This window comes from Mobula hypostoma, chromosome 11 (genome assembly GCF_963921235.1).
Source record: "Mobula hypostoma chromosome 11, sMobHyp1.1, whole genome shotgun sequence".
Lineage (NCBI taxonomy): Eukaryota > Metazoa > Chordata > Chondrichthyes > Myliobatiformes > Myliobatidae > Mobula > Mobula hypostoma.
The window spans coordinates 39,267,013-39,279,028 of NC_086107.1; the positions used below are offsets into that span (position 1 = coordinate 39,267,013).

Consider the following 12,016-nt stretch of genomic DNA (forward strand, 5'->3'; position numbering starts at 1 on the left):
CGCACCATTCCTCATCGAGGAGCCAGCACTGGAAAGGATAAGCAGTTTCAAGTTCCAAGGTGTCAACATCTGAGGATCTAGCCTGGGCCAAGCATATTGATGCAATTATGAGGAACACACAACAGCAGCTATATTTCATTAGGAGTTTGAGCAGGTGTCACGAATTTCCAAAAGATATACCTTGGAGAGCATTCTGACTAGTTGCGCCACCATGTGGTATGGAGGCAGCAATGCACAAGATCGGAAAAAGAGGGTTGTGAACTCATGGACACTAGTCTTCCCACCATCGAGAACATCTCTAATGGAGATGCCTCAAAAAGGCAGTGTCCAGGACATGCCCTCTTTGCACTGCTATCATCAGGGAGGAGGTACAGGAGCCTGAAAACGCACACTCAATGTTTTAGAACAGTTTCTTCCTGGTCGTCGTCAGTTTCTTTCTGGTCGCCACATGCTTGGCCTTTGATTTCTGCACCAGTAGATGTGAAAACAGCATCACACCCCATATCAGCCAGAGTGTTTAGTGTTCAGTGCAATAAAATAGGAGCCTCTTTTATTTGAATTGCTCTAGTATGACTTTAAAATGAAAGCAAGCAAGTGTGAATATTTAATGTGGTTGGTGTTTTAAGTTTAGCTTTTAAAAAGTAATAGTTTCAGTCAGTAAGATAAAAACAAAAAGCAGCCTTAAACATTCAGATAATCCCAGTTAACAGTTAATGATCTCACCTTTTTCCTCTTTTTGCACCACTTATTTATTTTAATTTATTATTGTAACTTGTGTGTGTATATGTATGTGTGGGTATATATAAACATGTATGTATTTTATATATACACATACTTCTGTGTATGTATGCCCTTCAGCCCATCTAGTCCATGCCAAAACCGTTTAAACTGCCCACTCCCATCAACCATGGTACTGAGTTAAAGGGAGAACTGCGCCCATTTTTATCTTCTGTGAGTGAAGAACATTTGGATTCAACATTGTCAGGCAGGTTCTGGTATGTGTTGGATTGACTCCAAATGTTAACTGCTTAAGTACAGCCATAACCTCCAAAGTGAACATTGTTTTTTTAAAGCAGGTGACTAGTTCTGCTCAAGCACTTCACACAGATACTCTGCCTCTGAAGCTAATATAGCCAGCTGCATTATTTTTTTAAGTTTCATGGTGAAGAAGTGAAACTAATTAAACACTGCAAAAGCTATGTGTAATGATGCATCAAATGGATTGTATATTTTTGTAAAACAAGCTAAGTATGAATAGTGTATGGATGGCAATTTTATGTATTAATGGACAACTTTAAATGTAATTTAGTAATTTACTTTCTACTACAGCATTTCCTTCAAATGATCTGCATTTTCTACATAGTAACAATTCATGGACATCACTCAGATATTTAAACTTTAAGCTGAAAACTATTTTACCAAAATTCATCATCCCACAAGAACCTCTGTCCCTGTGACAAGTTCAGACTTTATGACATATAAAAGCCATCAGGTGATGCATGAAATGAGTTTGTGTAAAGTCATTTTAGACTCTGAATTTCACTTACTGTGTTTGTTTGGGCATTGTTGATATTTCCACATGCTTGGCATTTGATTTCTGCACCAGTAGATGTGAAAACAGCATCACACCCCATATCAGCCAGGGTGTTCAGTGCCATAAAATAGGAGCCTCTTTTATTTGAAATGCTCTAGTATGATTTTAAAATGAAAGCAAGCAAGTGTGAATATTTTATGTGGTTGGTGTTTTAAGTTTAGCTTTTAAAAAGTAATAATTTCAGTCAGTAAGATAAAAACAAAAAGCAGCCTTAAACATTCAGATAATCCCAGTTAACAGCTAACGTGTCCAGTGGATTTAAGACCATAAGACATAGGAGCAGAATTACACCATTCAACCCATCAATTTTGGTCTGTTATTTCACCATGGTTGATTTATTGTCCCTCTCAACCCCATTCTCCTGCCTTCTTCCTGTAACCTTTTGACACCTGAATTAATCAAGGACCTATCAACCTCTATCTTAAATATACCCAATGACTTTGCCTCCACAACTGTCTATGACAGTGAATTCCACAGATTCACCACTCTCTGGCTAAAGAAATTCCTCCTCATCTCTGTTCTAAATGGATGTCCTTCTGTTCTGAGTCTGTGCCCTCTGGTCCTCAACTCCTCCACTGTAGAAAACATCTTCTCCACATCCATTCTGTCTGGGCCTTTTAACATTTAATAGGTTTCAATGAGATCTTCTCTCTCTTTCTCCCCCCCCCCACCCTCTATTCTTCCAAACTACAGCAAGTACAGGCCCAGAGCCAACAAACGCTCCTCCTCCGATGTTAACTGTTTCATTCCTTGGTTCATTCTTATGAATCTCCTTTGGACTCTCTCCAATGTCAGCATATCTTTTCTTAGATAAGGGACCCAAAACTGCTCACAATACTCCCAAGTGCAGTCTGACCAATGCCTTATAAAGCCTCAGCGTTACATCCTTTACTTTTGTATTCTAGTCCTCTTGAAATGAATGCTAACATTGCTATTACCTTTCTCACCACCAACTCAGCCTACAAGTTAACCTTTAGAAAATCTTGCATGAAGATTCCCAAGTCCCTTTGCACCTCTGATTTTTGAGTTTTCTCCCCATTTAGAAAATAATCCACACCTTTGTTCCTTCCATCAAAGTGCATGACCATACACTTCCCTACACTGCCACTTCTATGCCCATTCTCCCAATCTGTCTAAATCTTTTTGCAGATACCCTACTTCCTCAAACTATCTGCCCCTCCACTTATCTTCGTATTGTCTGCAAACTTGGCTGCAAAGCCATCAATTCCTTCATCCAGATCGTTGATGTATAACATGAAAAGAAGTGGTTCCAACATTGACCCCTATGGCACATCACTAGTCACTGGCAGCCAACCAGAAAAAGCTCCCTTTATTACCATGCTTTGCCACTTACAAGTCAGCCAATCTTCTATCCATGCTGGTATATTTCTTGTCATATCATGGGCTCTTATCTTGTTAAGCACCTTGTCAAAGACCCTCTGGAAATTCAAATAAACAACATGCACTAACTCTCCTCTGTTTATCCTGCCCATTATTTCTTTAAAGAATTCTCAAGAAATATTTTCAGGCAAGGTCCATCTTTTTAAAAAAAAAGTCTCATGCTGACTTTGGCCTTTTCTATCACGTGGCTCCAACTACCCCAAAACCTCACCCTTAATGATAGGCTCCAACATTTTTCCAACCACTAATGTCAAGCTAGCTAGCCTATAATTTTCTTTCTTCTGCCTCCCGCCCCCCCCACCTACTTTAAGAGTGAAGTGACAGTTGCAATTTTCCAGTGCTCCTGAACCATTCAAGAATCTAGCAATTTCTTGAAAAATCATTGCTAATGCCTCCATAATTTCTTCAGTTACCTCTTTCAGAACCCTGCGCAGTAGTCCATCTGGTCCAAGTGAGTTGTCTATCTACCGTTCGGCTTCCCAAGCACCTTCTCCTCTGTAATAGCAATAACACCCACTTTTGCCCCCTGACATTCTCATTTCTGGCTTTCCACTAGTATCTGCCACAGTGAAGACTGATGCAAAGTACTTTTTAACTTTGTCCTCCATTACTACCTCTCCAGCATCATTTTCCAATGGCCAGTTATCCACTCTCGTCTCTCTTTTACAGTTTATATATCTGGGAAAAAGGTTTATAAATTGAGATTGTTTCTGAGAGCAATTCTCTTCAACTTTTTGCTAATTTTTTTCTTTTTGCTGATCATAAAAGTTCAGTTCCTTTTTTTTGTCCAAGAACTCATAACTTGCTTGTGAGGTTTGTGACTGTGGTAACTGTGAAATTACTGGATATAGATCTAACCTGCTGTACATGTGACTCCAGACTCACCAATGTGGTCAAATCCTAATTGCCCCATTTCGGGAGCAATCAGAAATGAATAATGAATGTGAACAAGCAAATAAGTCATTGCAGTTGGCGATGTAGCAGTCCACAGTTTTAATGGTTCCACAGGTGGAGAGGCTAAGCCTGTGCGTGTCCTTCACTCCTGTCCACAAACATGCTTCTCCATATGGAGTTACTACTTGTGATGGGAAACTTGTTTGATGTGTCTTTTCCATTTTTATACTCTTATCTGTCCAGGAATGAAACTTTTAGTGCCTCTCAGCTGCTGTGGAAGTGATCAATTATCTCACTAAAAAATAAGCCTGGCCTTTTTTGTAGATTTAATGGTCTCAGTTTCTTTTTGTTTACTTGCTCACGGGATAAATATTTTGCTGGTATTGTTCATTGATTAGTCTCGGAGCCATTTGGGAAAGCAAAATAGTATAGCACTTGGATAGAACAAATCTGTTAAATCTATGTGGCCCCTCCATTTTATTTTTAAGTGGAAGATCCTGATAATAAATATTGAAATGCCATCAACATAAAATGTTCATTCTTTTTCCACTCTCCTGAAAAGCTGCCAGACATGATTATTTCCAATAATGTATTTCTGTCTTTAAGCAATACCACTTTAAAAAGCACTACTGTTTATAAATGTTAAATATTACAGTCAGTTCACTTGCTGTTTCTACAAACCCACCCTCTGAAAGATGATTTGCTGCATACTGCTGAGGAGAAGACTTGAGGGATTTTCACACTCAAATGTAATCTGATATAGTCTGACCATTGGGAGTATTGTCAACAATGGAACTGTTGGAGAAAATAGAAGCATTGCTTGTATTTCCCACTGTATAGGTTTTGTGCCAAATCCAAGTCACTGTGTACTGTACATGAATGATTATGTCAAGCCTGCATTGAAGTTCATCTGTCATTAGACAGGTTGTGTTACACAGCATGAAAAACATTTCAGCTCCTTCTGCACCAGTCACTTGCAACTGGACTCCTTTGGATGTAGTTCATGTGCTGTGCTGTGTGCAGAGATGATTTTTACTCCACTTGTCTCACAGCTGTCTGGTGTTAATCACCAGTTACATCATTCTGTCCACTGTGGACATGGACCCTACAGCACCCTTTGTGTTCAACTTCGCCAAATTTTTCTCTCTCCCTGTCAATCACTGCAGTTATTTGGCTGATTTTCAAAAAATAACCTGCAACTGCATGAGAATAAGTGGCAAAATTACATGGTGTCAGATAGAATTTGAAATGAAAAATAACCTGTTTAGTATGAATCATTTGAAATTCAGTGTCTCTTGAAATGAAGATGATGAAAGAGGATCAAGTGCTTGCCTAAGGCATCAATTAATTTGCTCCTTATCATGCTACAGTGTTTTATTTTGATTTTGCTTCTCTGCATAAGCAAAGGGAGAATTATAGATTAGCAGTTCATCAACTGAATGACAAAAATCTCTAAGGAATTGAGGAAGGATTCAAATAACATTTTCCAATAAGTAGGCAGACAATATTATCCGTGAAGATGTGGCAGTTGCCCAATTTCTATCTCTGCTATTCAAATAGAGTATATCTAGTTACTAGATTTGTCTGACCTAGTTATATTCCATCTGAATACAAATTGAATTAAGAATGTTTTGATTTTTGGGGTATTTGTGCTGTGATGAAAGAACGCAACACAACAGGAGGAGGATGAAGGAGGATCTCGGCCCAAAACGTTAACTACGCTTTTCCATGGATACTCTCGGGCCTGCTGAGTTCCTCCAGCATTTTGTGTGTGTGTTGCTTCGATTTCCAGCATCTGCAGATTTTCTCGTGTTGGTGAGAGGGAGGATGGGTCAGTCTATCTGACTGCATGCCATTTTCAAGAAAGCACAATTTTAACTGGTTCCACTTCACTTCCTAACCTCAGAGTTGTGGATTTTATCTCCATTTCAAGTAGTTTCGATGAGAATGGCTTACTATGTGAAACAAAACTCACCTGTTTCTCTTGTCATTTCTCTTGAAATTGTCAGCCCATAGGAACATATTCTAAAGCTGCTTGATGTTTAACCATCTCCTTTAAATTTCCTCTTGACCTTCACTGCTATAAAGAAAATACATTTTCACATTTTTCTGCAACAAAATAACCCTTCACTTTTTTTCTCCAGGTTTGGGCAATGAGTTTTTTTTAAGGTTATTTAACTGTGGGCAATGATCCTGATCTAAGTTGCACTTGGTAATAAAGGTGACAAGCTTTCTAGGACTGAGACTGTAGAAACCTGAATTTTATCCAACAATCCTTATTAAAGATTCTATCTATGTAGATGTTATGGTGTTTTGCCTGTACTGTTGCCATAATTATATTGCTTGCTAACATTTACTGTTTAAGTTTAATAAGGAAACAATAGTTCTAGGAGATGAGAGACAATGTTGAGAATAAAAGCATTTTCATGTTACTAAAAGTTGATAGCTCAGGTTTTTTTTTGCTCTCATCAATTCAATATTTTAATCTTGGTAGTATTCTGACATTAAAGTGAAGAAAGTGCATTTAAAGGCAGCAAACACAATTACCTCAGAGTTCTTCATTATTTCTAACTGAGTTAACATTAAACTTACAGAGATATAAATAATAGCCAGTTGGATCTGGACTTTCCATTCCAGGGCCATCCTGTTATCCAGCAATCATTTCCCATTTTTAAGGATTGGAACTATTGGTGATGTCAGGTTTTTTTTTCCAGTGTCAGTCAATTGATTTGCATTTCATTTCTTTCCCTAAGTGGTTAAGCCATGGATTATCTTTAAATGTGGGTTTTCTTTAAGAAGGACAGGATAAGTGAACAAAGAAGTAGAGGCTTAAAAAAGGAATTGAGCTTCCAGAAGAAAATGATAGAATAGCAAAAATATTCTCTCTAAATGCAAGTGTGAGTGGCATACAATAAGCATATATGTAAATTATCTCGAATGGGGAAAAGCTAAGAAAATGATATTAAAGATTGTTGCATTTTAAAATTGGGAGCATTTGGCAAATTGTTTACGATGATAAGCGAGCCTTGCAAGAAGCTGGAGAAGAACAGAATGTTCTTCGTATAGCATTAGATTTTGGAAATAATAAGTTGTTAATATTCAGCAGCCACCAAGATTGTTCCAAGGGAAATTGCTGTCAGAAATTACAATTAAGTTAATTTAGATTTTGCAACAAGCACACACTGGAATTGTCTCGGCAATGGAGCTTGTGGACTCCAGAATTGTCTCGGCAATAGAGCTTGTGGACTCCGGAATTGCCCAAACCGAATTGTCTCAACAATGGAGCTTGTGGACTCGGGAATTGACCAAACCAGAATTGTCTTGGCAATGGAGCTTGTGGACTCGGGAATTGTCTCGGCAATGGAGCTTGTGGACTCGGGAATTGCCCAAACCGGAATTGTCTCGGCAATGGAGCTTGTGGACTCCGGAATTGCCCAAACTGGAATTGTCTCATCAATGGAGCTTGTGGACTCCGGAATTACCCAAACTGGAATTGTCTCGGCAATGGTTTACTATTTTTTCTTTCACAGAGTTGTAGATATTTTTAATGGATCCCTATAATTACTTTGTAAAAACTACATAAAAGGCTTGATATGTGTTCAGTCAGATGGTGCAGGAACCATGAGATCTGGTTAAAATGTGACTTGAAAAGATTTAATGCTTGACCAGATAAAACTGCAAGGTGATTGTGGAAGTTGGTGATTGATGCACTGATCACTGAGAAACATTCTGCAGTCTGAAGGAGAAATCAATTAATAACAGAGCTAAAATAAATGATAAGTAAAATCTGCATATATTGGAAATCTGAAATTAAAAAAAAACACAAAATACCAGAAATACTCAAGTGAGGTAACGTTTGTGGAGAGAGAACAGATCATGTTGAACGATAACTGAATCTGAATGCTTACTGTTTCTCTTCCGAAGAAACTGACCCGAAGAAAGTGACTATTCCTAGCACTTTGTTTTTAATCCAAAACAAATGTTGATAGTTTTCTTTAGCAAAAATAGTGCTGTACATGGGTCTCCATGTTAATATATATGTTCATGTCTTTAATCACTATATTGATTAGTGCTGATGGCGTGAGTGAGAATTGACTGAATGAAACAAAATCAACGGAGCAGTTAGTTAATGATTTTTAAAATATCAGATATCATAGTTATTGATGCTAAGATATTTACAATTTATCTACTATAATGGGAGAATAGTGAGTCCCATGCCACAATTCCAAATGGACAGTTTTTAAAAAAACCTTGTGCATGAAATGATGATTTGATGCAGTGGTCTAGGAAAATTTGATCATTTGTTGAATTCTTTAAAACTAGAATCTTTACATTAGCAAATAATGTAATTTATCAGGAATTACAATGTATCCAATCAGCTTGTCTTTATTCACAATTACTGCACATCCTTTAAAGTTATTTTTAACACTTTTTTTAAAAATTGTCATTTTTTCATACATTGCATGAGTTTTTATATATCAGCAGCCCCCCTGCCCAGTAATTGATCTATTTTGTAGAATATACAATAAGAATTCCTAGCCAAACGGCTAAAGATCACAAAATTAGACTATTGTGTCAAGTTCAACTGGTATGGGTTGCCTTATTGTCTGAATGTGTTTTTATTATAGGCATATACAGAATATTGGTGAGATCAAAACTGATGTGGGAAAAGCTCGAGCATGGGTACGACTTTCAATGGAAAAGAAATTGCTGTCTAGACATCTCAAGCAGTTGCTTTCAGACCACGAGTTAACAAAGTAAGGAATACAGTGTAATATAATTGTAATTTACACTCTATCCACCATATTTGAATGGTTATGTGGAATTTGAACTCTAACATTTTCTTTTGTATCCAAGTTTACAAATACAATTTATTTTAAAAAATCACAATGGCTTTGAATAGTCTTCAGATAATATTTTTGATAGCATACCCAGAACTGTGAGAATTGCATTATAATTAAATAGTCCTCCTTGAGTTAATAGCTGAGCTGAAGACATAGTTAATAAAATGAGTCTGTCTGAAACTCCCTATTCCTTACCTTTGAAGGATAACAGTGGCGATGAAATGTTGCATGCTGGGGAAGATGCGTACCAGTGTTGTTTTATTCAGTCCAGCATAAACTAAAAGTGACCGGATGGATGTAAATGTCTAAGCTCCCGGCAACATTACAGATGAGCAATCTAACCCTGTTATACAGATTCAGTGATGCTAAGCTTGGCCCACTTTTATGTGTGCACATTTTCCAAATTCCCAATTTCCTGATCAACAGTCTGTTTATTTCTAGGCAGAGTATTTGTTTGTCTCACTGACTGAAATGCTGAAACAGCGGCTAGTGAAGGATGAATAATGGTCGTACTGCCCTTTCGAAGTCCAACGCAGTGCTGCAGATCAGATATGATGGTCACAATTTATTTCGATTTAGAGATGCAGCGCAGGATGGGCCCTCCCAGCCGAATGAGCCAGGCTACATAGCAACTTGCCTAGTTAACACCAACTAAACCACAGGACTGTTTACAACGATCAATTAGCCTGCTAGCCTGTCCATCTTTAGACTGTGGGAGGAAACTGGAGTACCTGGAGGAAACCCACGTGGTCATGGGGTGAATGTACAAACTCCTTATTGAGGCACTTGAATTGATCTCTGAACTCCAATGCCCCGAGCTGTAATAATGTCTCACTAATCACTACACTACCATGGCACCCCAATCATTTATCTTTATAAGGATCAGTTCCTGAATGTGACCCAGGCCCCAGATGGATCTGCTAGTGAGAGAATATTCCAAAGCAACTTGCATCTCCATAGACATGAACAGAAGACAAATGCGCTGGTTTGGGCTTCTAATAACAAGCACATGAGAAGCCTTACTCCCCAGTTACAAGATGTTGGGCAGCTTGGATTTGACTTGAGCACTTGTGATACATCACAGACCACCATACTTGGTTTGATTGTGATCTTGGTTCGGTGTATTTTGCTCTTGCCTTCTATTCCTCTGCACTCCCCAGGTTCCCAGCGTGAACTGCTCCTTACCTCGGCAGAGATCAGTAGTTCAGGAGTACAGAATAGTTTCAGTGGACCATGGATTACTGGCAGCAGAGGTCATCCTGCTGATGTAGAAACTAGGAACTTCCTAGCTTCCAGCTGTGCTGAGAGGGACTGGCAAGCAACTGGGACTGGGAGGGACTGGCTCAGAGCATAAGATGCTGGAAATCCAGAGCAACGCACACAAAATCTTGGAGGAACTCGGCATCTATGGAGAGGAATTAACAAAGGATGTTTTGGGCCACTGAGGTGGGAAAGGAAAGGGGAAGAAGCCAGAATTGTCAACTGTTTATTCCTCTCCATGTTTGCTGTCTGACCTGCTGAATTCCTTCAGCATTTTGTGTGATATGCTGGGAAGGTTCCCAACTCAGCAATCAGGGATGGAGTCCAGTTATCTGGCCTGAAAAGATGTGTGCCAACTTTCATAACAGAAACTGTCAGTCAGTAGGTCAGATATCCTAGCCAAAAGAATTAATATTGAGCTACTTAAGTCAATGTTGGAACTGTTGGTCAGACAAGGTCAAGGAGGTAAATAGGTATAAAGACATATGCTGAAGGAGGAAACAGAATTGTGAGGACATTTAGATTGCCATTCCCAGAGCTTCAGGACCTTGGCCACTCCAGCTGTGGAGTGATTTAAATTCAAGGATGCTGAAGAGGCCAAAAGCAAAGGAAAGATACCTGAGGATTGTAAGGCTAGGGAAGAGTAAAAAAACTAGGAGAGACAAGATCCATGGAAGGATCTGTAAACAAGGATGAGAAGTTTAAAATCAAGCTGATGTTCAAACATGAGCCAGTGTACATTGGCAAATATGAGTGAAATTGTTCTTGATTACCTCGCTGGGGCATTTGGAATGGACTTTCAGGATTGATGAGGGCTTTGGTAGCCTCTGAGCTAAAGAATGGAGCTTGTTATGTCTGCCGAAAGGTCTCAGCCCAAAATGTCGACTGTATTTTTTTCTCTATAGATGCTGCCTGACCTGCTGAGTTCCTCCAGCATTTGCGTGTGTTGCTTAGATTTCCAGCATCTGCAGATTTTCTGTAGTGAGCTTATTATGATGATGGAAATAGGTGGCCTTATCCCTGACATTTGATATCAAGTCTGAATCTCTGCTGAACTCAACACAACTTGGTTACAGCATAAAATGTTACAGAAAGCTTTTTTTGTTTTGAACATTGGGATGATGATTTTAGATTTGTGAGAGAGGGTTGTTAGTATTCAAGGAGACAAGCTGTCAGACTTAGGTTGAGGTGAGGGGGACATTGGGAATGAGGCATAAAGGAGAAGAGATGAGTATCAGCACAACAGAGTAGAAGGTCTCTGTCTTAATTACTGAGAAACCAGGAGGCAGGAGAATGAGGTATTAAGAAAAGGTTAGATTTAAGGCAATCATGTTGAGATTGATATATTGGTCTTGGGGGCATTTCAGTGAAGAATGATGCCTAGGTCTCAAGGATTAAATTACAGTAAAAGAAAATGCAAATGAAAAGGGTAGGGGGAGTTTTAATGCAGTGTGGACCATGAATTGAATTAACTGACTGTTTCTCCTTGCCTCCTTTTCCCATGATTGGGGTGTTGGTGTTTAGGGGTTGCAGTCAAAAGTTTAGAGCCAAGGAATTTGGGTATGAAGCACAACAAGTTTAAGAGGGTGGTGGAAGTTGTAACTCTGTTGAATAACTGGCAATTGTTGCTGGGTTAATTTAATTTTAAATGAGAGGTTATTGTTAACTAAAAAGTCTTGAGGAATGGGGGGAAAAGTTTCTGTTTCCAAAAAAAACAATAGAATGTGGCTGTGTTAGGACTGTATTTCTCTATATCGCAAGCAAGATAGTATTCTGTAATGTTGAAACCTTGTTTTCTTGAATATTCAAGTTTGTTTGCTTGTCAGAATACATCAGTACTTGTAGATCCACTTGAGGGATGGTAAATTGTTATTCTGTCTATTGTAAAACAAATCATATCAACTTGGCTATTGAAACCAAAATTGCAAGAAACATAGTGCGTTAAAGCAATTTGTACATTAGCAGAAGTGTGGGAATTGGCCAGAAGAGGACCTGCAGAACACAAAAATGCCACATGCCAATC

At 38.7% G+C, this 12,016-nt stretch overlaps 1 protein-coding gene across 4 annotated transcripts in view; it reads left to right on the forward strand.

The window, feature by feature from the left end:
• The window catches only part of dennd5a (DENN/MADD domain containing 5A), a 156,155-nt gene that overhangs the window by 118,098 nt on the left and 26,041 nt on the right, over positions 1-12,016 (forward strand). For all 4 annotated transcript variants that reach the window (XM_063061861.1, XM_063061862.1, XM_063061865.1 and 1 more), the window contains one exon: positions 8,518-8,646. In XM_063061861.1, the coding sequence (XP_062917931.1) occupies positions 8,518-8,646 (129 nt within the window). The remainder of the gene's footprint in view (positions 1-8,517; positions 8,647-12,016) is intronic.